At 38.0% G+C, this 27,953-nt stretch overlaps 1 protein-coding gene across 1 annotated transcript; it reads right to left on the bottom strand.

Annotated features, from left to right (window-relative positions):
• Positions 1-64: 64 nt before the first annotated feature.
• Positions 65-27,929, bottom strand: rin2a (Ras and Rab interactor 2a). The gene is made up of 12 exons (XM_027136279.2): positions 27,683-27,929; positions 18,900-19,001; positions 15,184-15,272; positions 14,023-14,221; positions 13,141-13,255; positions 12,271-12,343; positions 11,375-11,466; positions 7,985-9,286; positions 3,618-3,926; positions 3,404-3,535; positions 3,112-3,275; positions 65-2,063 (listed from the first exon to the last, which is right to left on the bottom strand). The coding sequence occupies exons 2-12, from the start codon at positions 18,957-18,959 to the stop codon at positions 1,740-1,742; spliced, it is 2,859 nt and encodes a 952-aa protein (XP_026992080.1). The 5' UTR covers positions 18,960-19,001; positions 27,683-27,929; the 3' UTR covers positions 65-1,739.
• Between the last annotated feature and the right edge of the window lie 24 nt (positions 27,930-27,953).

Genomic DNA, 27,953 nt, shown 5'->3' on the forward strand with positions numbered 1-27,953 from the left:
TTCACTTTGACCTTGAACAAGAAAAAAATAAATAAATTATTGAATAAATAAAGATGAACAGAAATGTATATATTCTTGTTTTATTGTGTGCAAAATAGTATTATTCATGAATAAATGCCACATACAGAACTTACACTTATGGGAGTGCTAGTAGTGAAACATTTCCAATATAACACATTTGAATTAAGAATTTTTATTCCCCCCGAAAAAAATAAAATAAAAATCTGTGATAATCCCTGCACAGATAACATATAAATATATACTTATCAACCTTAAAATATGTAGTTAGAAGTCACATTTACATGACATATTCAAACTTAAAAAAAAAAAGGAAATTTAACATCATGGCTTGTGTTTTTCCTGACAGCCATGATGTGTTTCTGTCAATGCTACAGGGGTTAGCGCATTGCACTGATCTGATCTCATTTTTCCAGTCAGCCTGCTTATCAGTCTTTAACATTTTTAACATTGATGTCCAGACATAAAAATGCACAGCACTTTAGCAGGAAGTCACACACTTGGTAGTTAGGCATATACTTATGATATAAAATATAGTTATTTCCTGATCAGAATTTACAGTAAATTGTATAAACTCCAAAACTTGAGATGTTCTTTCAACGAATTAAATTACTTTCTCTTATTTCCTTCTAGCTCATCCTTCCTGATTTCTCTGCTGAACATTACATTCTACTCCTGTAACCTGCTCATGTACAAACAACCTTCCTGTAACACTGTACACTTTCAGAAACTTGCCAGCAAAGACCACAAACTACTGATATGCAGCTCAGAATTATTCACACACAAGCATTTAGCTTGTCAGTAGTACAGATTCTCTACAATGTGGATTCAAGGTTTTATTTATATATGCTCATTGCAAAAATGTTTGATAAATTAACATGGATGGGAGCATATAAACAACATATTTGTGGACTACTGACTGACTGACTACCAGGGCTGATGCATATAATTTTATTAATACCAATACGCATAATAAAACATCACTGGCAACAGTGCCTGGTTCTCAGTTGATATTCATAATCAACAAATGCATGCATTATACTAACAATTTTTCATATATATAAGAAAGCAGTTTACCAGCAACTGCATAAAACAGTTTTAAAAATGTTAACAGTTTCTTCGGTATAAAAAAATTCAAAGTGTAAAGTCGGATATAGATATCTATTCCTCCATGTCCTTGGCAAAGGAGGTGCTCAAATTACACGACATGACAGACTATGAGCTAGCTTCCTGAAGCCAGCCACCATGTGAGCATTAACAGCTATTTAAAACATATCCAGTACATTTTGCCCTTTAAAAAAGAGCAGTCATGTAGAACACTGCATTATACTTAAGCACTATAGAAAATCCTCAGCACAGAACATATTTAAACAGCTTTTAATCAGGCCTCGCTCCATTACAAAAAAAATGCATGTTCGTACTGAACCCTCCCACCAGCTCTCTTGACTAAGGCCATTTTTTTTATTGTATACAACACAACAGTAGCTTCCTCAAATGTGATGCTCACGTTCCAGTTCCCAAAAGATTAAAAAAGCCAAAGAAGAGCTGAAAATGCAGCATCTGTCAGACACATCCTTCCTTCCTTCTTTCCTCAGGGCCCAAAATCATTTTCCGTTTCCGTTGCAAACATTTCCAAAACACAGTTGGCTCTGTGGTGCCGTTAAAAAAAAACGTGCAGCAATTAGGTAACAGAGGAAATGCATGACACACAGGCTTCAATCTCAGACAGACTCCAATGTCCCATTGATTTCATCTGCTGAAGCAGTGAGGTTGAGGTTCTGGATTCGGCGGTAGACGAAGTAAAACGGCTGAATCTGTGGGCGACTGTGCAGCTCTGCTTTGATCTTCTGTGGGTGTGTGTCTGGAGCTAGCTGCTGTGTGCTCTCCTCTGTCAGCAGGAACAGGGCATGATCTTCAGGGTCATGCACCTTGAACTTTTCAGCACATAACTGACACACCTCCTCTGTGGTGGCGTACGGTCGCACCTGCAGAGTTTTAGCTGTACAACCACTGTCTGGTTCCTGGAGTGCAACTCTTAGGTAGTTCTACACACACACACACACACAAAATACATTAGGTTTCCGAATAGCAAGACAAATAGCTGATTTGTAACCAAATCCTAATAAATTACTATATATAAAAATACATTTTGTTGATATTTACATTTTTGTTTGATATTTATGGTAAAAAACATATAGACATAATCAGATTTGGTTAGATTTTGGAAAATATCACAATACTCTAAATATCTCTATGATATATGATATAGTATGCATCATAATGGAATTACAGTAATGTTACATTAAACAATGAGATAATTCTTTCATTTAATGGGAACAGAAATGGATTATTTAACACTGACAGGGAGGAAAAGCTATAAGATATCTAAAAAAGATTCAAAACAGTACAAAATTTGATCCAATTATGATTTTATCTAATAATCTGTGTTCAGAGTAAAAACTAAAAACTTTTAAAATCTTATAAAAAAAACAACATTGTGACATATTGTGGCATAATTTATCATAATTTGTCCATTTTTACTACTATTATAATACATTGGAAGGGTGTGAGTTTGATTCCCAGGACCACCAAACTGCCAAGTTGCTCAGTTGTATGAGATAAACTGGGTGTCTGCCAAATGGACGTAAATATGAATATAATAATAAAAGAGTAAAAACCCAGTTTAACTTATATGCTGTTCCATTTCTAAACCTATGGCTTACATTACTGTTTGAGTGAACTGTAACTGTAATTAAATCACTTTAGCTGACCCACTTCCATACCTTGAATGCAAGGTCACATAAGTTTGCAGATGTGTTTCATTTAGGTGGCCTTTCTGCTGAGAATTCTATGGTAAATCATTAATTTAGGATAGTGACATGATATTTTTGATGCATTGACCACCTTTAGTTTGTCAAACATCACATAACTTCAAAGCTTCTTTTTTTGCATCTACAGTAAATGCATTTTCTGGGAAGTGAGTCAGTAAGTGCTGTTCATAAAAACAAATCGCTCCCAAACACAAACAATAAAATTTGACCCTGGCTTACAATTAGGACATGAGTCATGGATAGTATGTGGTAAACTTGTCACCTGAAAGTCGTCCAGGGATGGTGTGCTGCGCTGAGCTGTGCGTCTGCGGTGCCACTGGTGTAGTGTGTTGCGTGTTTCTGAACTCAGCACCCGCGCAGCCTGCTCTTCCTGGAAGTTTTTAATGAGAGACATGGCTCCATATGCACTAGTCAAGTAGTATCCACCTACAAAGGAGGGACAATTCTAATGTTAACATTTCTGAATTGTTCAGTTTAGCTACAGTACAATGTCTAAACAGTGCTTTTTGGATGTGACGTCTTGCTTATGAATCAAAAGTGAATGAGTGAGGTACCTTCTCCATGCAGCAGAGAGGGATCCAGTAGCTCCATCATGTACTGAATCTCTGTGTCCAGCTCAGGCATGTCACATTGAGCCAACGCATACGTCAACATGGGTAAGAAGTCATCAGCACCATACATTCGCCCTAAAACCACACACCATATTAAAACCATGATAAAACTCCTTGAAAAAAAAAAGGGTTGTAATCCTTTTATACTATTGCTTACCCGAATTATCTTCCATGATTGTGTAAATGAGCTTGCAGACACGGAGCAGCAGTGACACTTTTTTCTCAGGCGAGTACATCTTGCTCATATTGTGGAACTTATGACGAATCTTCTCTATGGCCACATGGTCTGGTGGGATGGCTCCATCTACACCCATCTCTTGTGGCTGCTTGGTTTTGGCCAGAGCCAGGTTCTCCTTCAGCTGCTGCCAGACTCCACTCCTCACCTGGAAGCAGTGTAGAGCTGCTTCCACCACAGGCTTCAGAGGCTTTAGGATGCACTTGTGCATGGCCTTCTCAAGTACCTGATCTGAGGGGGGTAAGAAGGAGTTGGTCAGAAATGGCCAGTACACACATGTGCCAATTGTTAGTGAAAATAACCTGCTGCAGCTATGCAGAGTTAAGTAAAAGGATGTTTCACGCATTCTCCCACGTACATGAAAAGAGTATTATTACACACACACTATATCGATATGACTCTAGCTGTATTTAGAAGTGTTGCAAACAGAAATAGATGTGGCTGTAAATATATAAAGACTGAGACCTCCCACAGAGCTAATATTATATTTCCCTTTTCAGGAAAGGGGAATACATTCATTCAATATTTCCAGTTTATTCTCCAAAACATTTCACAGAAAAGTTTAGCCGTGCATTAAAACAATTCCAGTAGACGCTTTCTGATTGTGCAAAGCTCTTTCAAAGCTCATGACTATATTACAAAAGGTTGTAATAACGCACTGGAAATTTAACCACAAAGCTCTAGTAGCAGAATTTAATGTGTAACTGCCTACTCAGGTGACCAGGAATGCTGACTGTGAAGCAAAATGTGCTGCAGTCTGCTTAAGTGTTCGCTTATTCACTAGGGAAGTAAAGGTTTCTTGGTCAGATTTCAGACATGTGATGTTTCCTCTCTCTCTTTCTCCTTTAAAGAGAATCAAAATGATGTCATGTCTGTGATGCCAATAACTTTGTAATATAAGGAAAGACATATTAATATATGTATATTAATTGATACGGAATGTACATTAGGTTACTCAAATTGTATTTCATGCATGTTTGCTACAGTAGGCATTGCTGGGCCATTAAAAAAACTCTCATTTAAAACATTTTATAAAAAAAAGAGCTTTACTTAAAGGTGCAGTAATCTGTTTTAATTCCTTACGTGTACAAATAACCTTTAAGACATGAAAAGAAAAACAATGGAATAAGTTGTGGATTAACCCAAGTGTATTAAGTAGCTGAGAAATCCAGTGAGGAAAATGAACACACACACACGCACACGCGCACACACACACGCGCACACACACACACACACACGCACACGCACACGCACACACACACACTCCACCTCTTTTATAATAAGCATAATTTTAAATGAATTAAAATGTATGCATTCAACAGATGCTCTAGTTGCAATGATGATTAGACAAATATGATAATTAACAGAAGGCATACACAGTCTCCCAGAACACCACAGCATTCATTTTAATGAATTTAAATCAAGTCTCTGACATTTCTAAAATGTATTCATTATTCATGTAATGTTGATCAACTTTAGTTGATAGGCTTGCACTGAACACTCCAAATCCTAACTGTAACCTGACATTTTATAGTGCTTGTGCACTTCCCTGTTGTCTGTGCCTGAGGCATACACAGTGAATGCACTGTTTGTTGGTTACGAGGGGAATAGAAACAGATAAAAAAAAAACCATACAGCTCCATATACATACTTTTTATATACTATAAATGGTAGGTACTCATGAAGCCAAAAGCTTGGAGCAGCAAATAATAGTGCCACTCCATATGTGTTCAATTTGCTCCATCTACCTCACAGAGCAGGAATTCAACAAGCTCTTAACACAACTAAACACAACACTTGTGTGCCTAAGGAAATTTTCATTCAGTTCATTTTTAATGTCTACAAGTAATAATCAGTCAAGGTGGCCAGATTTTTTATCATCTTGAAAATGCAAGGAACTGATTAACATTTTTATTCTTCCTACAGAAATAAAATTGTAATTTAGATACTAATTTTGCTTTAGGAGAACAGTCTTGTTATGCAAGTACAGTTACAGATCTCACAGAATAAGAACGCAGACTAGGAGAAGTAATCGGTCAAGGCCAGCCCAAGTCTGGGAGGCCATCTTCTCGTGCATGCAAACTTTCACCGCAACAACAACCCCCACCCCTTCAACCGAGCTCCACAGAGCAGAAAAACAAGACACAGGCTTAGAGAGAAGAGAAGTGAATCCACTGATGCCTCCCACACAAAAACACAGCCAACAAAACAGGCCAACATATTGAAATATGGCCACAAGTTGCGTCATTATCCAGCACACTGTACAAAATTCCCCTGATGTTTGTGTGAATCTACAGTTCCTTGAGATACACCTTCAATTCATTCCAAAAAGATCTTTACCCCACGTACTTCAGTTTCTATTCTAGGTTCTACATTTGGGAAAGTCCTCAAAACATTGCCAGCCAAACAGGATACAGGGTTTCCTGTGGCATCTTAAGAGCAAGATAGTTGTTACATACTATCAACAAGAAGTGAGCTAAATAAACAGATACGAACACTTTATCTCTCCCAACTTAAAATAGACCTTGGAGAGGAGACAGCTTGACTAGTCAGTCACTTGACACGAGTTCTGTTCAATCTGTGAAGCCTAGGTTAATTGCCTGTACTTGTGCACATGAAAAATCCTTGACGACACACATGCATTGTTTATGCTGTGATGTACTGAATAAAATTGTAATGAGTACAAAGTCCTTAAACAGAAAACAAATGTCCGGTTGTCTCGTTTTACTACATTCTCAACTTACATCCACCTACCCATTTACTAATAGGTCACAGTCCAACAAGTGAGAGGGGCTGCCTCAAAAGCGCTAGCAGAGATTGGTGGAGAGACTGAAGGGGGCAGGAGACACTGGCCCACTTGGCTGGAGAATTTTGAGCAAAACATCTGGACTGAAACACATTTATCGAAGCACAGAGCTGGCTGTTTATGTGCTGAGAGAAACGGAACTGGATTACACAGTGTTCCAGTGGAACTCAAAACAAGTTAGAACACAAAACAAGAAAAAATGAATATTATGGACTATATCCCTACCCCTGGCCTACCTCTTACGCAACACTGACAATGATCTGATGAACAGATAAAGGTTATTATACAGAAAAAACAATACATAATGGAAAAGAATTGTCTGCATTCACAGGAATATACTGTCAGACTGTTGCAACACAGCTCATTTACTGAAACCTACTATACAAACAGAACACATGCAGTTGTGTTGGGACCTGCATTATGAGCACACACATTTAATGGAAGATGAGTCATACGAAACCAGACATTCCGGACAGGTGAAAACTTCCCAGCAGGTGCATGTGCTCGTATCAGGACTTGTAAATGACTTAGTGGCGCTATGTGACAGTTAGTGATATTGGATTCAGTCACTCAATAAACAAAAACTGCATTTGCACCTTCGAATTCCACCGAAAGGTTCTATACTTATAAGGTGGAAAAACATCACTGCCAATTTTTAAAGATTTAACATCCACATCAGACGCTTCCAGCTTGTAACAACTGTAATATAAGCCTCATCATCATCTATTCTGCAACGGATCATTGTCTGTTAACACTAAAGGGAAATAATCACTGATTCAGTGAGTTCTGTTCTATTAACTCATTATGGCATTTAAACATTTTAGAACTATGTCTAGTCATCTTTATATATGAACTAGATTAACTTTGCTCAAGCAATTTGATCAAATCTCGATCCTTCCGGTGCATGAGAAAACACATATTAGGCAGTTGTGGCCTAATGGGGGCAGTCGTGGCCTAATGGGGGCAGTCGTGGCCTAATGGGGGCAGTCCTGGCCTAATGGTTAGAGAGTCTGACTTGTAACCCGAAGGTTGTGGGTTCACAACTGAGGTGCCCGTGAGCAAGGCATCGAACCCCCCCAACTGCTCCCTGGGCGCCGCAGCACAAATGGCTGCCCACTGCTCCGGGTGTGTGTTCACGTTGTGTGTGTTCATTGCTGTGTGTGTGCAGAGAACGCATGGACAGAACAAATTCTGTGTATGGGTCACCGTACTTAGCCGTATGTCACTTCACTGTTTCACATAGCAAAGGTTTAGACATCTTTAGGAATGCTGACAGAATTTAACAATAACAGCCTGATATATTTGCAGGGAGAAACCCAATTCAAGATCAAAAAGAAAACAAAATGTTTACTTAACATATATACTCTGACATTACCAGTATCTTACTAGCAGATGAATACAGTTTTGCCCACAAGACAGACTGACAGTAAAAGTCTGATATAGCCGTTAGGGAAATGTTGGAGTGGATATAAAGTGCCCTTACCAATTTGGTCCTCTGGAATGAGAGACTCAATGGGTGGGTTGAGCTCAGAGCTCTGCAGCAGGTAGGATTTCATTTGAGTCATAAACTGACGGACAGTCTGTAGCAGCTCAAGGCCTGATTCATGGCAGCTGCAATTCTCCTGCATGAAACTCATGTAGTCCTGCACCAGGCAGCCAAAGTAGGTGCGTTTGTTCTGGGACTGTTCTACAATCCGCTTGACTGCTCTTTTCTCAGGTGTCATGAGCGAGTTAAAGACGCCGCTGACCTTACGCAGATGTCCTTTGAGTGCCCGCTGCAACACAAACGTACCAGCGCTGTGATGCTTCTTGGGCTTGAATGGCGGCTCCATACTTAACTCCAGATCACTCTCAACACCGACGCCATCATCTTCCTCCTCTTCGTCCTCCTCCTCCAAGCTACTGTCAGCTCGAGAGGGGCTGGCTGCTGCTGGCAGTGTGAAGCCATGAGTGTAGTCCAGAGAGTCAGAGGAGGAGGTGGATATGCTAATGTCACTGAGTCTCTCTTGCCCTACAGGGCTACCCTCCTCTGCTGGGTTTCTGCTGTCTGTGCCTGCGTTCCTTAATGCCTGCTTGGCCAGGCTCTGAGACACTGCCTTCTCAATGATCTGGTCCTCCAGTGCCAGGTGACAGAGCTGAGCCTCTGCATCAGGAATGCTGGGGGCTCTTTTTCCACGGCAAGAGGGCACAGGGATGGGTGAGCTGATCTTCTTGGGGGGTGAGGATGAGAGTGAGAGAGAGCTAATTGAGGAACTCAGGCGCCCCAGGAGGCCAGTTTTCTCCTGGGGTATTTTGATCCAGCTAACACCAGTCTCAGGCATGCTCTTCTGCTTGACTGGAATGTCTGGTCTACGTGGGATGGTGCGCGGTGGGGGTGGTCGTGGTGGAGGGGAGAGGGACAGACGTTTTTCTTTATTTTCACCACTGCTGTGTTCTCTGCTGATGTATCGAAGAACGATGCTTTGAGGCCTTGATTGGCTTTTGCCCTGAGTAGAGGAGCTGCTGCTGGGTGAAAGTGCACAGTGTTGTCCTGATGCTGCTGAGGTGACAGTTTCCTTGGAAGCAGGTTCAGAGCGATGTGTCTGTAGGAAGAGGGGGTTAATGAAGCACAGTGCCCCGTTTGACTGACTGCACTCCAGCTGGGACGGGGATCGGGTACGTGGGACAGGTGGCAGATCGTCTCCAAGGGATATCCTCTTCCCCGCCTGCTTCACTCTCTGCTGGACAGCCGATCCATCAGTCGCAGAGCTCGTCTTGTTTTGACACAAGTTAGAGTTCCAGAATCCTATAGGAAATGAAAAGAGCCAAAAGCCACAATGTCATGTCGTATAAAACAAAGGTTAAGAACAAAAATAAATAAATAAAAGATAAAATAAAAGATAAAAAAGGCTGTTTTTCTCATTTACTCATAAAGGAACCATTTACTTTCTTGATAATAATCATTATATCTGAAAATACTATTAAGTCAAAATTGAGTAAAAACAAATGAATCGGACAATAATCAACACTCACACACACACACACACACACACACACACACACACACACACACACACACACACACACACACACACACACACATGCTTCTCAGAAACAAACACAACTATCCCACAGTGCAAACAGGAAAAGCCGACCAAAGACTGACCAAAGTTAAAGCAGTAATTAACAGAGACGAAAACATGTTAGTCATAACAATATAAGGACCAAAACAAACACTTACAGGAATTAAGTAAAACTCGACTTGCCTATGCTTCTTTCAGAGGGTAGGATTAAAAACATCTATATCTCATAGCTCCAATTCAGCGTGTGGAAACAGGAGTGCGGGTCACACACATACTGAATGGTATGAGTCATGTTGCTGAAGAGTTGGTGGGAGGAGCACAAACGCTGCTGCTCTCTCGTCCCACTTTTCCCTCACTCACACGTTCATTCTAAAGCCCACCCCTTCAAATGAATTCCACTCACTCTAGATGATAATACGGAGTATGAAAACCACTTCCACTTTACTGGGAACTAAATTTCCACTTAACGCTCTAAAGCTATAGGTGAAACAGGTTGAATCATTTATCAGTTCCTTATAAGTGAAACACCTAGGTGTTATGTGTGGTTGTATCTCACATGCAATCACTGTATTTCTTCTAGTCTTTATTCCTCTCATTCTTGATGCCAATTAATAAAACTGTCATAAATTTACATTTACATTTACAGCATTTGGCAGACGCCCTTATCCAGAGCGACGTACATAAGTGCTTAAATCTCTAGCATTGAATACATTAATGCTTGCTCAATAGGCTCACAATAAATTCAGGTATTTATCTTCCACTATGTGTTTTTCCTGTATTTATCACTTTGCTTTTTTCCTCTGTGTTTTTCCCCTCTGTGTCCTCGGTTCCCCCTGAAAGTTTCTAAAGCCTGACGGCCACCACCTAAAGTCTAAATTTCCTCACGGCCTGTAGGTGGGGCCCATTTTGGCAGTGAGCCCAGAATAAAAATTTCCGGTACCGGTTTGTATACTACAGTACTCTATTACTCTACACTATCTGCACATGCACACAGTGTGTCTTAAAATGGCACTTCAAAGCTTCTATTTTCTGTATCAAGTACCAAGAGTCTTCCTTTATCTAGCAAACAATATGCCTTCTCTTTCCTGATACTTTTTTGGTGGTAATAGGATCTCTTTCCTTTGCACAAAAGTCTTTATGAAACCACCAGAGTTACAGAAACAAGTTACAAGGTATACGTCAAGTGAAGTGTACAATTACATCCTGTTATGTTTTATGTCTTTGAATAATGTGTGACAGCCCACAGACATAGGGAACAAACTTCTCTTAGACAACTTCCAATAAGTGATGTCATCGTAATTGTCACCCACATGAGAAACATTTGCTGTTTTAACCTGATGCTGTTTTCATAAATAACTTGGATTATGTACCTGAAAGGAATATGAAATTTGAGTAAATATAGGCATATAAACATATTTTGCTTGTTATATAACAAAATCTGATTCTATAAAATCTATCACGTACAGCCCGTAGGCTGATGAGTGATGATCAGATGATAGTTATTAGGAAATTCATAAGTTAACTGAACTGCCTCAAAGCAATAGTGCGCTCAACCAGCACCAGTCCTTAGCCACTTACAGACAGCTCATTGTAATTACGACCAAGCCAGCTTCAGCCCCCACAGACAAACTCTTCTGAGGTTTATCAGCTGGGTTTATACATAAATGAGGTCTTTTCAGTTTATTTACAATGCAATCATAGTCACAGAACTATACCCTTTTGAATGGGCCACAAGGCTTCATAGGAAGGCATACTCATAGATGTTTGAGTAATAAAATAAGAAGTGAAGGTTAAAGATAAAGGCTGCTTACCTATTCCTAACTTGGCTACTTCTTCAAGGTCAGAAGTAGTTTTTGCAGCAGAGATCACCTCAGGAAGCTTCAGTGTAAATGGGAGAACATCCCTACAGAAAAGAAGCACAATTAAGAGGCAATAAGGGCTAAAGTGTATTAATTGAATGTACTTAAAACATTATGGAAACTCTGCTCTTAAGGGTAAAATAAAGAGAGACAAATATTTGGGGCTCTGGATGTGAATCTTAGCATGTGAAAAGGATGACATACAGAGGCTTGTGTTTGTCTACTGTGTGACACTGACAAAGAGAAGGCAGGGAAACCATGCAGAAATGCACCACAGGGTATAATAAGGGTTGCATGGTACAATAAACTTGCAAAGCAGGATAACACAAACAATTCAGCATAAACAAGGAAGCATATTCATTGATTTATTTAAGTACATTCTTTTGGATTTGTAGTTTCATAAAGCTGGCACAGACTGGACGAGATAAGACAGCAATCTAGTCTAACAACCTTTTTTTGGTTTGGGCAATCAGAAGAAAAAAAAGAAAAAGAAAAAAAAAAGACAAAAGCAGCAGCCGCTAACCAGGTTAAAGAGTTCACAGTAGAAAGCAGATTGACACAAAGGCTTCAGTCAGATTTGAGGAAAATTTGGATCAGAGGGCTGTGGATCTGATATAATTTTGTAACACGATACATAGGTTTAGGCAACTAAGTTCCTGTTATTTTTATTGTGAATAAATGTAATCATTAAGCAAACTTAAACACAATATTTACAACATGCGCATGTGCCTGAAAATGTGTTTCCATAAAACACTACAATTTATACTGTTCACTCAATCTCAATAGAACTTAATAGAACTTGCAGCAAGGCTTTTTTGTCTATTGTTTAGTGTTGCAGATCCTCTTACCTGCTTATACAGCAAAAAGCCACCAGTCGAAAGAGATCGGCGAAGCTGATCCCTGACCCTTCCAAGGAGAAGGCTGAAATGCATACATACATACACATAAGAATTTAACACCACTAGCAGTAGTAATGGACAGTGGAGCAGGAAAGGTTTGTGTTCGCTCTTCTGGGAAAGTCCACGTATGCATAAGTACCTCCCTTTGCTAGAGGAATATGGGACAAGTTGAGGGAAGGAACCACATTTGGGTTTAATGCAAAACAGATGAGCTAACTGGCAGCAACTTATTGTGGAAATGTCATTATCCCTATTGTTCAGCTTTAATAAAAAGTACCAGTTGTCAAAGAACAGACTGAAATTTTCACACCAGAAGATGGAAAATGATTGGTTTTAGCAATGACCAAGCCAAATGTTAATCTTATTTTAAATATCTTGTGAGAATGCCTTATGAATGCCTTAACAGCTTTATAATAAAGTTGCTAGCAGAATGTGACCAGTCAGATTATTAATACAATAAATGTACAATAATACAAGTTTATTGAAAAAACATCTTAACATTAACGGCCAAAAAACTGTAACTGCATTCCAGACAAATACCTGCCAGTAACGCTGCTGGAAAACAGATTAGTTTAAAAACAACTGGGAAAAAACAACAACCAGGAATCTATAAAGCACTGACAGCACACACTGTGAGAGCTCTAAGCTACATAACTAAATCTACCTCACACACAGAGTCTGTAATATTCAGGGAAAAACTGTGGATAAATAAAAGGCCAAAATAGACAGGTAAAACCAGTTGGCAGACAGTGGTAGGCAGAAGGAAGTGAAAATAAGAAAGGAGATGTACATAGTTATTTGGTATGGTGTGGAACTCACTGTACTGGCTCTCTGTGACAGGGAAGTCCCTCACAGTGACCGGAGAACTGTCTGTGTCCATACGCAGGGAAATCACCTTTTTTTGGAGTTTAGAGGACCTTCTCACCAGAAATATCTGTAAACATCACATACACAGAGAACCAGGACATGAGACAGAAGACAAACATTACACACTAATGTTCAACATTGTGCAGTGGCATTGTGTGTGTGATTAAGATTTGAAATGTCACTCAAGTCAGGTTTGCGCAATGCAATGTCATGAACTTAGCTCTGGCTCTGAGAGCATAATCAGCAGTCATCAGCAAATTGTTCAATATGCTATTTAAAACTCAAATCTGACCTCAAATCTGGCAGGCCATTTATTACATTTCAGCTCGTAAAAGCCATTTTTAACCAAACATCTAGTAACTCAACAGCCAGTAACTCAAACAGCTTGGAGTTCATTAGTCCAAGTGTAATATGCCAGTAGTCATGCTACTCCAATAATACTCCAACAGGTTGCAATGAGACATGACAAAACTTCATAAGGCTTCATGTACCAGCAAAGCTAACTCAAGAGTAAGCTAAAGCTTACAAATAAAGAACATCTTACATCAATGTGTTTATGTCTGACTTTATGTTTTTATAATTAGACAGTACTTATACAGGTATAGAACCAGTAGGAATAAACGATCCCAAAGACTTGCTGCTAACATAACAATCATAAATAGGATGAACATTATAATAAGTGAAAATTATTATAATGATAACAAAAAATGCCATGAAAATGTTAATAAAGATGCATAGTTTCACAATAGAAAGCACATTAAACAGTACTAATGAGACTAAACAGAAATAAATTATAAATATACTCCATGAATGTATATATATATATACACTTACCCCTGGTTGCTGAGGCTGCAGGATGCGTTTGGCTTCTTCATCACTTAGTGTTAGTAAAAGCCAGACTGGGTGTGTGTGTGTTATTCTGTCCAGCACACTCATGCGTCGGCGTAGAGAGTCATAGCCTGAGTCCCGGACCCCTGCTGCACCTGCGCAGACTGTTGACTGCAGGAACAGACCACTCACCTCCCCCTCCAGTCTGCAGAGACAATAAAATTCATACAAATGTCTGTCAATGGAAAAATCACTGCTGAATATTTTTATGTTTTCTCTATTCAGTTTAATCACTTGTTAATAATAGATTATCTACAACAGAGAAAAATATAAATGTGTAGTGCAGATGTGCTTGAATAGCATGGCTGGAAACTGCTCAGACCAGCCTCATGAATCAGCATATCAAAGCTCTGTTGTTGTTCTGCCTCCAGACACTAAGTCTATCTAGTTGCAGAGTCAATATTATAAAAGAAAATTAGCATCTAAACCAGGCCAAATACATTATGAATATATTAGTAAATTTTTTTTAACAAAATCTATGTCAGAATATATATCATGACCTGCAAAGGATCAGATGTTTCACTGCAAATCGAACATATTCAATAAAGTATTGCGTAACCAACTATGCTGAGGAGGTAAGAGGAAAATGCACCCCCAAGTGGACAACAATTTCATAGCATTGCACAATGAAAACAAAAATCACAAAGACATATAAATAAAAACAAAAAATAGCTTATATATGAACATTTAAACTCATATACCACACACACACACACACACACACACACACACACACACACACACACACACACACACACACACACACACACACACATTTCTTTCTAACTTTATCTTTGTGAGTACCATCCACTGGCAGATAACTCATACTATTCATACTAACCTTAACTGCAGTAATTAAAAGCTACTCTTTTGGCTGTATTTGTTTGTTGTTGTTGTTTTTTTTTTTTTTTTTTTTTTAAAGAAACTTTTCTCACAAATCTCAGTTAATGAGAATAGTAAAGCCACAACTTCTTAGGTCACACATATAAGTATATATGAGAATTCAAGGGAGTAAGAGTGTAAGAGAGTGGGACAAAGTGAAAGAACATTAGAGAAGAAAAGAAAGAGAGTGAAAAAGATTTAGAAAATTAAAGCAAGAGGACTCACCCTTGTAAGAGCTTTGTGTCTGGCTCTCTAGCTGTTTGAACCATCTCCTGCTTCAGCTCTAAGATCTCAGTGGAAAATGTGTCTATCAGCTACAGAGAGACACAAACACAGCAGTGTTAAAGACCTGTAACATGCTCTCGAGCACTTGTGCGTGCATGCAACAGAATTATTTTTGCAGACTCAGACATGAGTCACTGCTCCTCTGAACCCCATCCAGAGCTACTTCTCTTTTATTCACACTGAGCCCAGATTCAAAGAAAACAGAACCTAAGGATGAATAAAAAAAAACACACTACAGATGACTGAATATCCAGAATATATACAAACTAGGGCTGTCAATATGTTACATTTTTTAATTAATGTAAATAATCACACTCTTTTTGTGAGATTAACTGTGATTATTCACACACTTATAGTGAAATTAAACATACCCTATTTATTTTGTTCAACATGAACATGTTTATTTTTGACAACATTTCACAAAATCCCTATATCCAGTTATGCGAACCATCGGAACAGTTTTAATCTCAATGCAATTTAAATGTCCAGCTTGCCAAACTACAACAGAAGACACAGAAGCTTATTTTTCTAGTCGGCATTTAACCAGGTGCTAAGACATAACCCTGATGTTTGTCTACTCACATGCCGTATACATTGATCCAGTGTGGGTCAGTTTGCTAGTAGAACTTGCGATGTGTTTTGCATTTAAATGATATTTTAAACTCGATGAGCTTGGAAGGTAGGTCGGTTCTCCTTTACAGTGTATGCACACAACTTTGTGTTTATCCAGAGTGCCATCCTATTTTCTTTTAAAAGAGAAATTTCCACATACCAGAGTTACTGATGCTTGCGCCATTGCTAAGAGTGATACATTTCAGATGTCCGATATCATCTGCGTGATGCAAATTATGTTAATGACGCATCTTTGCGTGTTTCGGGAATTTTTGTCTATTTTCGCTATTTGCATTAAATTATTTTACCACGATAAGGATTTTGTATTAATCGCATGCGTTAACGTGTAAACGTTGAGAGCCCTAATGCAAACATTTAGCTCTATTAAGGTAAGTGTAAATCACGTCACCAAATCAGTGACTTGGATTAATAATTCATAATTCAATAATTAATAATAATTCCTTGCATTAAGCAAAGGAGAAATTAAAGTTTGCTTAAGACTATAATGTAAGTGTTGTGGAAAATTAGATGTTTGATCATTTCATTGATTTTGAGCTCAGCTATACAAAGTAAAAACATGTATTTGGTTGTATTTTGTTAGCAACAGACTTGCCATGTCGCATTAATAACCGTGAATTTTTTTTTAAAAAAAAACAAAAAAAAAACTCTTTGAAAATTTTGGTCAACATGGATATGAAACAATGTATTATGTAGCACTCTGTGCATCATTGCACTGTGCAGTGTGATTATTTCTTCTATCATTGCTCCATCTCAGTTATAGCAGCTGATCTTAACGAACTGATCTGTCTGAAGCCAGGCATGGCAAATTCTGGACAGAAATGTAGGCATATTAAACAATTGTTTACGTTTATGCCGTACTTTCTTGTACTCACATTGTAATAGAAAAAAAAATCGTTTTTGAAGCACTTAACAAAAAAAGATTTCATAGTGGAACAATTAGGAATGACTTTGTTAATATCTTGGACAGAAGGACAATTCTGTTCTGTACCAACAGGGGGCAGCATTTCATCACTCTCTTTAGATCCAAGTCCTGAAAGTCAGAGTCCAGACTATGAAAACACTGTCTTACATTTGAACTTCCAAATATTTTAAAACTGAACATTTAAGTAATTTGTTAAATCTATGGAACATAAAAGCACTTTCCCTTGCGTTTTAGTTTTTCTGAGCCAGCAAATTTCAATTAGACTCTGTAGATATTTGTCTTACCTCACAACCCTAGTCAGCAAACCACAATTACACCCCAGTCTCTTGTGCACTGACAGCCAAAAAATAACCCACATAGCCTCTATACGGTTGTGTATAACGACCCCAACGACAAAAAAACAAGAGTGAGTTCTTTCAACAAGAGTGCTCTCCAAAAAAATCAATTTATCTCATTGAAAAACTATTAAATAAGCTTTTATTTAATTAAAATGTTATTGAGCAACAGACACACGCACATACACTATATGGCAGAAACATGTCAGGGCCAGAATCTACACATCAGGTTGTGATCCAAAATCAGGGGTACTGGTAATAATAGGTTATTTATACAGTACATAGGAAATGGGATCTGAGAAGTAAAGACTATTAAGAGGAAACTGATAAACTCTGAAAGACAGATTTAAGATTAAATGCAGCACATTCCTCAGGGCTAATGTCAGTCAAAGAGAATGGTATCATTTACAAGTAATCTAATAAACAGACTTTATATAATGAAAAAGACAGGACAGGGGATGTGAAGAAGTCTCCAAAACATTAAATGAATAAAACATCCATGGGAAAGCTGCTAGGCAGGGTCCATTGGTCCAGGATTTTGAATTTAACAAAGCTTAACAAGGGAAAAAACCCTCAGTATATATTTTTGCCTGCTCTAAGGAGATTTAGAAGGAAAGTATGATGCCTGTGAGGCTGGCAACCCGAAGACTGGCACTACTGCCTTTTCAAAAGGTCAAAACACTCTTCTAAATAGCTCTCAGTAACTTTCTCTGTAATGAGCTCCATGATTTAGTCACGCACTCTGTGGGCATCCAAAATAGCAGCCCAGACCCTAGGAAACTACATATTCCTTGACATGTTGTTAACTTTGAGCTGATGCTTAAGAAAGTGTAAACAGAACAAACTAAATGCTCCATAAAAAGAAGAAAAAGTAAAAAAATGTATAAAAACACCTGCTACTGAACACGGTAACAGCAACTCTGTCTTTTGTTAAATTGCATTGGGAAACAAGAGGTAATAAAATCTGTTGTTCATTCACGTCCATAATCCTAACAAAAATCCACTATGATCAGAGAAAATCTTCATAAGTGTACGTGGATGATTTATTCAAGACTTTGGCTGCAGCACAACTCTTAAATGAAACAAAGCCAGAGACTTAAGTCAGTGAGTAAAACTTCCTTCATCAAACACTGATTACATCACTGGTTTGGTTCAGAATAAAAGAAGCATGAACTGAAGGCTTCAGTAAATGTGGCCATGAAATATTACGCAAAAATACGCATTTTGCCTCTTTTTAACCATACGCTAGAGTTACTAAAAAGTACAGTACATTTGAGACTCAAGTACTTTAGGTGGGTAAAATAACATTCCAGAGGTTTACACCAAACTCTAAGTGAGCTGTGAGTCATGTGTATTTCTGTCCAGCTCTAAAATCAGACAGCTGTGGAATGGAGTGCAATGGAGCTTTTCAACAAAGACACATGGGAATAATGGCATAAGTCTGGTTTAAATCCAAGCATTCTCAACATTTTTTTTCAACAAAATGTATTAATGACCAGTTGGGATATGTATACATATGTTTAATGGAATGAAAGCTGACACAGCAGGGTCCTGATCTCAGAGTTAAAATATTCTCTATGGCTTTAGCCCCAGGGTGGAGGCAGAACATGAACAGTAGACTAAACAGACTGCTTCAAGCCAAACTACAAACAGCATTGTTCTTTGTGGATTCTGTTTAGTTAATTAGCAGAAGAACTTAGTTAACTACTTTAACTAAAGCATCCAAAAGCATGAAAAATGATGTAAAATACACTAGATACCGGTACCTTAAAGAAGCTGCCACTGCGGTCCATCTGGCAGGGCTTCACCGACGCGTCTGCGGCCATGTTGGCGTTCTGCCTGATCTGACGTGTGCTGCTGCCAGGGCTCTGTGGAGCATAAACACACCGTTTATCTGAGGAAATTCCAACTCCTTCCAGGAGGGCAGGTCAGAGATTTGAAGATCAGATGGAGCTCTAACAAACGTCTGTGCTTTCATACTCCTGAGAAAAAAATGACTTCTGCAGAGGCATCTCCACTTTCATCTTTAATGTCTGCTGCATGGAATGCATGCTGATGTCCCCCTTTCCCCAAACATACACACCTACATTCCACCACTTCCTGTAAATAGTGCCTCAAAAGCTGCTGTGTGTTGTGATACATTGTGAATCATCTCCCACAGGCAGTTTGTGTTCTGTGGATAAAAGAAAATCTTTTGGACTCTTGTGTTGTGCTTTTTAATAAGCTGAAAATAGGTGGAGAATGTAAGCCTGGGGGATGGCTAGAAGAAATAGGTCATACCATTTGAATAAACTGAAGTGGTGAGGATGGGCAAATGGAGAAGTGCTCAAAACCTGTTGATTCTAATGACAGTGAAATGAGACAGCCTATGAATGTACAGCTTTTATTACACCAGTTGGCAACCTGGCAAAGAGCAGTACAGACATGACATCATGAAGCAAAATGTCTAGACATCTAATCTAAGGTATATATACCGCTGTTTGTACTGAAATGACTTTTTCTGCTCTCCTGTGATGTCAAACTATCAAGAATCTATGAAGACTCTCTCTTGATATTTTGAGTCCAGCATCATGACAAATGACTCAGAAATAGGAGTCCAAGATTCTACAACTCTTTTGAACAACCTAAATTCCAAATGCTGATTTTTATGGGCTTTGTTAATGATGAATGAGCTTCACTCTCCAACTTCCAGATGCCTAAAATCCTGATGCTCTGAAGACTTTGATCCAGCACAGCTGTGTACAACATATGCAAAACAACCTCCTGTGTTCCTCTAGCACAAGTCACACCACCCCTATAATTCTTACAACAGCGATTTTCAATGTTATTGTCAACGAAAGAAACAGAACAATCTTGTTTTTCTGTACTCCTTTAATCGCCATGTGTCTTTTTCTTGGGGTAGTACACTGTTATTTGAGTTGAGTGACTGGGGTTGTTTTGGTCCCCACACTGTATAAAAAGTCATGTTCTCTTTGTAAGTCTTGGTTCACTTTTGATGTAACTGTCGGCTCAAAAAACCCCAGAATTTTCTTGACAAATCATTTATACAATCTTTTAGTCCTTCTCCCTTGTTTACTTTCTGCAATTGATCAGATCTTTCCCTTTTAAATCCTTTGCATGGTTTCTCTTCCAAGCTACAGTTGATTATCTAGTATGAACCTGCAGTCAGTCAAAGACGCAACCACGCTGCCTGTTGTCTCATTCATTCTATAAAAGCCAGCAAAAACAGAGGCTCATTTTCAATATTGTGGCCATGTATCAGGAATATACTGTAGCATGATGGGGGAAAGCTTGTCCTAATGGCATTTTCTAAAAAGCAATGACCCTAATGACCTTAATCTCTTTCTTATTACACAGGTCTGAACCTCTTTTGTAAAACATTACACATGCAAAATAAACTAAAAAGGAATCAAGAGAGGAAAGCCTTTGTTTATTCTGGGGTGAACCCACTTGTTCTGTGTGATCACACACACACACACACACACACACACACACATAGACACACACACACACACACACACACACACACACACACACACACACACACACACACACACACACAAATACACACACAAACCCCTCCCTCAGTGTTAGGTAAACAGGAAGGCCTCTTAACTCCCAGGCAGAATAAACATGGAGAAAGTCATTATTTGGGTTATTAGGGACCAGAAACACAGTGGGAGTCAAGAAATCTTTCAGAACTTTCATCTTTCATCTGAACAGACACATAGGAATACAGAGAAAACCTAAACTGTAAAACGCAAGACATTGGACATAAAATATTATGCTTAAAAATAATGTCAAAGAATAGGTAATAAACAAGGAAAGTAGATACATCATTATTGTTTTACTCCTCTTATACCACAGCAGTATGTCAGTGATGAACATTTGAACATTATTAAATGACACATTCTACTTGTAACTGCTTGTAGTTGTAATATAGTTAAAAAGTCTTAGTTCCTATTATCAATGACTTCATGGCAGTTATAAACAGTCAGCCCTTCCCAGTCTCTCTTTCTTTCCTCTTTCTTCCAGTTAATAAAACAATAATAAAAAAACAACAACACCTTTTTATACTACAGAGAAACCACACAGTACAACATATATCAGAATATTTTCTGCCTGTTATAAACTGTCCACACTCCTTACATAAACATTAAATAAATATCTTACAAAAAGCTTCAGAGTATCAATGAGTTTACGTCTTTTTGTGTCTTTTGTTTATTTGGTTAGTATTAGCCTTAAGGCGGTGCGAAGAGTTTGTCCCTGTGAAATACATTAAAGTAATAGAATGAATTCATTAATTAACCTGTAAGTGTAATTTTAGCCAGGACTTCATTTAGTACTATACTGTTATAGAAAATCACTCAACACCTTCTGACCAATCAGATTAAAGATTTCAAACAGTTTTATAAGTAACATTATTGTCAGTAAAGAAAACTTGCAGTCAGCCAGCCCTGTGCCTGTGGGCCATGTTACTCTACGTGAACAATAGAATAAAGACTGCATGCCATGTGAACGTGTAAGAGTGTCTGGGTTTGTGTGCACGCCAAAGGAAGGCTCTGTTCAGAAACACAAAGACACATCTGAGCTTCAAATCACAGAGTAGCTCTGTCTTCAGAAACACTCTTCCAACACACACACAAACACACACACACACACACACACACACACACACACACACACACACACACACACACACACACACACACACACACACACACACCACACACACGCCAGGTGCAGAGGCATCACAGAGGGCCATGGCAGTTGCCCTGGCAGCACCAGCAAGGTTTTCAGCGGAAATTGGGAAAGCGGACAATTAAAGGACATGTTTTTAATAAACATATCAAAAACATATAGAAACATGAGCCTTTCTTAATTCCTCATATACCATGAAAAGCACATTTTTGTGGGTGTACCCTTGTGTGCATGTTTTTGCAGGTGCAGTTTTTCTGAAGAATGACACATTTGGGCCAAAAAGGCTCCGTTTAGAAAAGATCCCTGTTTGTCATTATTTGTTATAACTCTGCTAAATGGGTTGCTGAGGGCTGGAAGGAAATACAAACCTGATTGGACTGGTATGCAAAAAGCCAGAGAAAATATTTCTCACTGATGGCACGCATGTTTGTGAGAGCAAGCAAAAATAAATAGGTGTATTCTCCGCTGTTTCCGAGGTTGATAAATGAGTTGCTTCAAGTGAATATTCCAAGCAAAATAAAAAATGTCACTATCAGTAAATCTGTTGTGAACTTGCTTTTAACAGAAATGAGTTAAGAATCAGATTTCCTGGGTTGAATAATGGAAAAAAAACACCCTCTTGATGAAATCAGAAGAGCTACAACTACTGACTGTCTGGCTTTACTTCATTAGAAACACAAATCGACAAAAAAGTAGCCAATAATTATTATTTTTTCTCCCAAAACTGTACTTGTCTTTAAATTCGGATCAGAGATGTACCAAGGATGCACACACTAAGCAAACCATGGTCAATTCATGAAATTCATTTTCTGGGTATTAATGCAATACTTCAGTAAAATATCTGTACACTTTTGGGAATAGGTCTGGAAAAAACCCTGCACATAAGCAGAATTTTGACCATATACAATAATGAAACTTACAGGGTTTCCTGAACTGACGTAGGCTGTCCTTTTGCATGTGTCAATCACAATCAAATTATAGCATTTCAAAATCTGATTACCCCAAAAGTGAAAAAGATATATTTATATTTAACATGGGAGAATTAAAATAGCTAAATAAATAATATGTCCATGACAACTGGGTCTGTATTTTATAGCTTTGTTCACAGCCTACAGATGTCTTTGATGACACGTTTGTCAAACTGACTCATTAACTACTTGTGACCTTTGTAGAAAGTTTAGTTATAAATAAATTATAAAAAATACATTTACTTTGTTCTGGGGGAAAAACATTTGAGTGAATTAAGCCTTCTTACTGCATATATTTATCAAAGGTTTCAGATGTATTTGGTGCTCAGATTATAACAAGCATGTGATTAAATTTTTTTAGCAAGAAGCATAGAGGAAGTTCATGAACAGAAAACTAAATTTAACTACTAACTAATCTACTTTACTTACACACACACACACACACACACACACACACACACACACACACACACACACACACACACACACACCCAACACTCACACAAAAACACACACACAAACACACACACAAACACACACACACTAAGCTGCACAATTCTCAGCCAATTTGATGTAGGACCGCTCTGTTTCTGCTTTATGCTCCATCATCAAAATTAAAAAGAAATGAAACACTTTCTATCTTTATCTAGATAGCATTACGTAGGAGTGGGTAGTGTGTGCTGAGCTCTAAAACTAAATACCCAAAGTGAAGAAATGTTTATAAACTTGGTGTTGAGTTGTTCTTGTCTCCGAAATTACTGATCCATTTTTGAAGTATTTTTGTGTAAAAGGCATAAAAGAATAAACCTACTAAAACTGCTCTCACATTAACCTGATGATTTCCATTAAATTATATTTCACAATCCTCAGAACTTCCTAAACAAAACCATCTGTACACCATTAACCATTAATCCAGTGTTAAATGCCTAGTCCTGCAAACAATGTCAGTTCTCCTATGCTTGGGTTTTCTTGCTCTTTGACGTTTAAGAAACATCATTCATTCAAAGCTCATGACATAAGGGAGTTAATATTCACATGAGCCCACTGCAGGCCTGGACAAGCTCGCATGTACATTATAGTCAGAGAGAATCACACAAAGGGAAGGCTCCAAAGAGGAACACGGTGAGGAAGTAAATTATTCTGTAAATACTCCGTATTCTTATTCTGGTCAGGCCTTCAGGTGATTAATGTAGGTGTGGTGTAGTGAAAGAGGAAAGTGGTTATTAGGCACAGATTTTGGCTAATGAAATCTCTCACTGTGTTCGTTCTCTACTTAAGATCCTGCTGAGAAACAGCCTTCTATCCAAGAGTTGCACCATATAATAAACTTGAGATGTGGTCAGAAGAGTCAGCAGGGGGTTGGCTTTCTGGAGCAGCTAAAAATGAGATTCCATCACTATCCTAAACAGGAAGTGGCAGACATTGCAAGAAATGTATGTCTTGTAAAAACTGCAGCTAGCCCACAAAGAACGCATATGAAACCTGGAACTTCCTTTATGATGTACAATACTCTGGGTTTCACTTTCTGATCCCTGTGTGAAAAAAAAGGAAATTACGCTAAAAGACAAACAAAAAGAATACAAATCTTTAAATAGATGCAACCACATACAGCATACTTATGGTTAGGGAACGTCAGATGAGTTTGCACGGGAGGAATTAGGCACAGATTTACACCTACACAAACAAATCTACCCCAAAACATATACCCTAATGCACTATGTGAAATCTCTATGGCTTCTAATGGTAGCATCAGGCTCTTGAGCACCTACTGGCAGTGAGAATGGGAATAAGTGAGGAGGTGTATAGCAAAGGCAAACACTCCACAGGATGTGGGCAGCTACACCCATCCACAGACACATTTCCCAGACACAGCTTCAGCAATTCACAAAGTTAGGAAACAATTCACATGTAGTGGTGTAATTATACAGTAGCCTATAATACATTGCAAACAGCCAGGTACCATTCTTCTTTTACTTGCATTTGGACTATGTTCCTGATCAAAGATCTGGCATGGAAACTGATCCCACCTGTATCAGGGCAGATTTGTGTCAAGTCACTACAAATAATTGGAACATGAATTGTAAAAACCTTCACTCCACATTAAAGCCTACTTCAAAATGCCACACACAGCAGGTATTCTAAGCCCCAGTATCATGCATGTTAAGTTCCAGGTGCTGGCTATTGACTTTTAGGCATTTTCTGCACTGTATTTACTGATTTCTGCCCCCAGTATCGTTAAAATGCTCACACAAGTTGAGAGCTCCAGCAAGTAAAGCAAAACAATTTGTAGCAACAGGAAATGTGCTTCTTTCTAAAATACAAGCGTCTAACATTAATCATTTTATATTTTTACACACCAAAATAACCCACATCTTACTTGAGCCTACCTAATTTTATCAAGGCACCACATTCTACTTCCTTACAAATATAAATACCCATAAAAGAGATCTTTGTACTATGAGGAATATACTTTCAAATCCAACGTTAAGAGAAGGACAATGCAGACTGTAATCTAAAAATAAATAAATAAATAAAACAAAAACTGTGGAATGTTGAAAGTTTTTCGTATTTTTTTTTTCACATAAAAATGTCCTGATTTCAAAAACTATCGCAGTATTCTGTTTTATGGCAGTTTAATCTGCCGGTTGTGATCATGTAGTTCCATTAGAAGCAACATGAAGAAACATCACACTTGTAATGATTGTTCTCTAAGAAACCTACAGCTGACGCTGAATCAACAATGAGGAATCCAAAGTTAAAAAGAAAAGCTGCGGCCTAAATTAAACTGGTTTGATAATAACAAGTGCGTTAATAATACACCTTACACGATAAAAGATTTTAATTAACATTACACAACCAGCTCAATTAACATAGAACATGTCATAAAAACTGATATTTTATATTTTATTTTATTTGTACAATATACTTGTGAATGTCCAGTTTTAGTTGCCTGGAATACACACTGCACTCTAACTCCAACACTGTACTACACACACACTGCATTCATACTGCATTTATACACACTGGACTATACACACACTGCATTTAATTTAATTGAATTATTTAATAATCTATCTGACATTAAGCTATCTGTACCACAGGACATTTCTGTATCTGTACAGTCTGTTGCACCTTAACATGTTTAAGTATATGCTTAAGTATATGCTTAACATACAGTATATAAGTACATGCTGTATATAATGTGTAGTGCATTGTAAATATGTCTAGTACTAACTATGCATGAGCACATTGCATCTTTTCCACATTTGCACATTTCACCTGGTACTAAGCATTTTGCACATTTTTCACCTGTATGTAAATTGTTCTAATTTCTGTTTCTTAACTACAGTATGTAAATGGTTCTGCAATTTCTGGAGCTCGCTCCCAAGAATTTCACTCACCATGGCACATGTGCTATGGTGATGTGACAATAAAGGTGACTTGACTTGAATAAACACCTTCACATGCAGTCATCACTTTAAGCCAACTTGTCATACTTGTTTGAACAGACTCTAATTTAAGCCTGACTAACATCCATAACATCCCATAGAAATGTTTAAAAATTGTGACATTTCCAGTTACTCAAAACCGAATACTTGTACTGTTGTCAACCATCTGCATTAAATATTAAATGGTTCGGTGAAAAACATGGATTTATCAGCTGTTATCACTGTTTTTGAAACACTAACAGTGAATAAAAGACTGTGAGGACAACTTGACCATCCTGATAGTAACTTTTTAATAATAATAAAAAATTATATTATTTTTTTTATATAATTGTTGCCTTGATTCGTTTTAATCAATGCCTCAGTCCAGATGTCTAATAGTTCTGTAACTATTACAATTACTATTATTATAACACGCCTAATAACTAATCTATGACAACTAATAAGGCTGATGCAATAAAGGGTATTAAGTGTACCAGTCTTTGTTGCTGGAATAATAACCTCAGGTTGCATCTTATGTACCTTTGGTCTTAGTATGTCATGAGTATCTTTTACTCAGAAAGGTACATTCTGTGTTACATTAAAACATCATGGTTTAAAAGGAAATTAAGGCCCATTTCTTTGACAAAAAACTAAGTAGTTTTTAAGCAGCACTTGAAAAAAAATGTGTTCAGTCCAGTGAATAGAAAATAACGTTAAAAAAAAACCCTGGATGTGATTCCGCATAACCTGTTAACTCCACCCAGACTCTCTGTTTTTCATCAGATTTATAAAAGCAGGGTTTCCAAAGTGCTCAGATTATAGCAGGATAAAAAGTGGTAACTTTTCAATGTTTACATCATGATCCAGATCAGTGACAAAGGAAGGTTTTCCTCTAATTCATCATCATGGATAGTTGTATCCAGATAAGACAACTAAGCAAATATTAAAACAAACAACACACTAATGTGAGACGCTCAACTAGGCAATCGGCTTGTTTACAAATGAACAATCTTGGATTAATAAGTGAAACAGGAAGGCTTTAATCACAGGAACGTGTTCAGTTAGTTACACAAGTGTTTCACACTGCTTCTTTGTGTCACAGCATTTCACCAATTGGCCAAATGATCAGGGAGGGTTTTGGACAGCTTTAGTGCAACAACAGGTGCTGGTTCGACACTTAAAAAGACTAAATATACAAAACACCAGTTGGTAAATTAGTGCAATAAACATGTGTAAACTAATATCATCTAATATTAGTGATAGCACAAGGGCTGTTGTCTTGTCTCACACAGTCCACACAACCTTTTGTACTCATCCTAAACCTAGCCTTGTTTTAGTCGAAAGAAAAACATAACATTTAACTTATTTCTTGTGCTTTCAGAAAAAAAAAAGATACATACACGTAGTTTTACATTCTGAACACATACTGAATGCTGAATACTGAACGCTCACCTCAGTGGTGGTCGGACACAAAACCCTAGAACTCCGGATCCCACCAAAACAACTACACGCCGTTCACAGCACAGCTTTCCATCGACAAAACACATACTTTTGTGTCACGCTCTGAGTTTGTTCCATAACTAAGCTAGGAGGAGTTCTTTTTCTATTCTAAAAGAGCTCTTCCAAAATTGCCTGTGTTTTCAGGCGACCTCTCCCGGCAAAACAATCTCAGGAGAACAAAAGTAAATCCGCGTCGGGTTTCATGGTCACGTGGTTTCTGGCT

This window comes from Tachysurus fulvidraco, chromosome 4 (genome assembly GCF_022655615.1).
Source record: "Tachysurus fulvidraco isolate hzauxx_2018 chromosome 4, HZAU_PFXX_2.0, whole genome shotgun sequence".
NCBI lineage: Eukaryota > Metazoa > Chordata > Actinopteri > Siluriformes > Bagridae > Tachysurus > Tachysurus fulvidraco.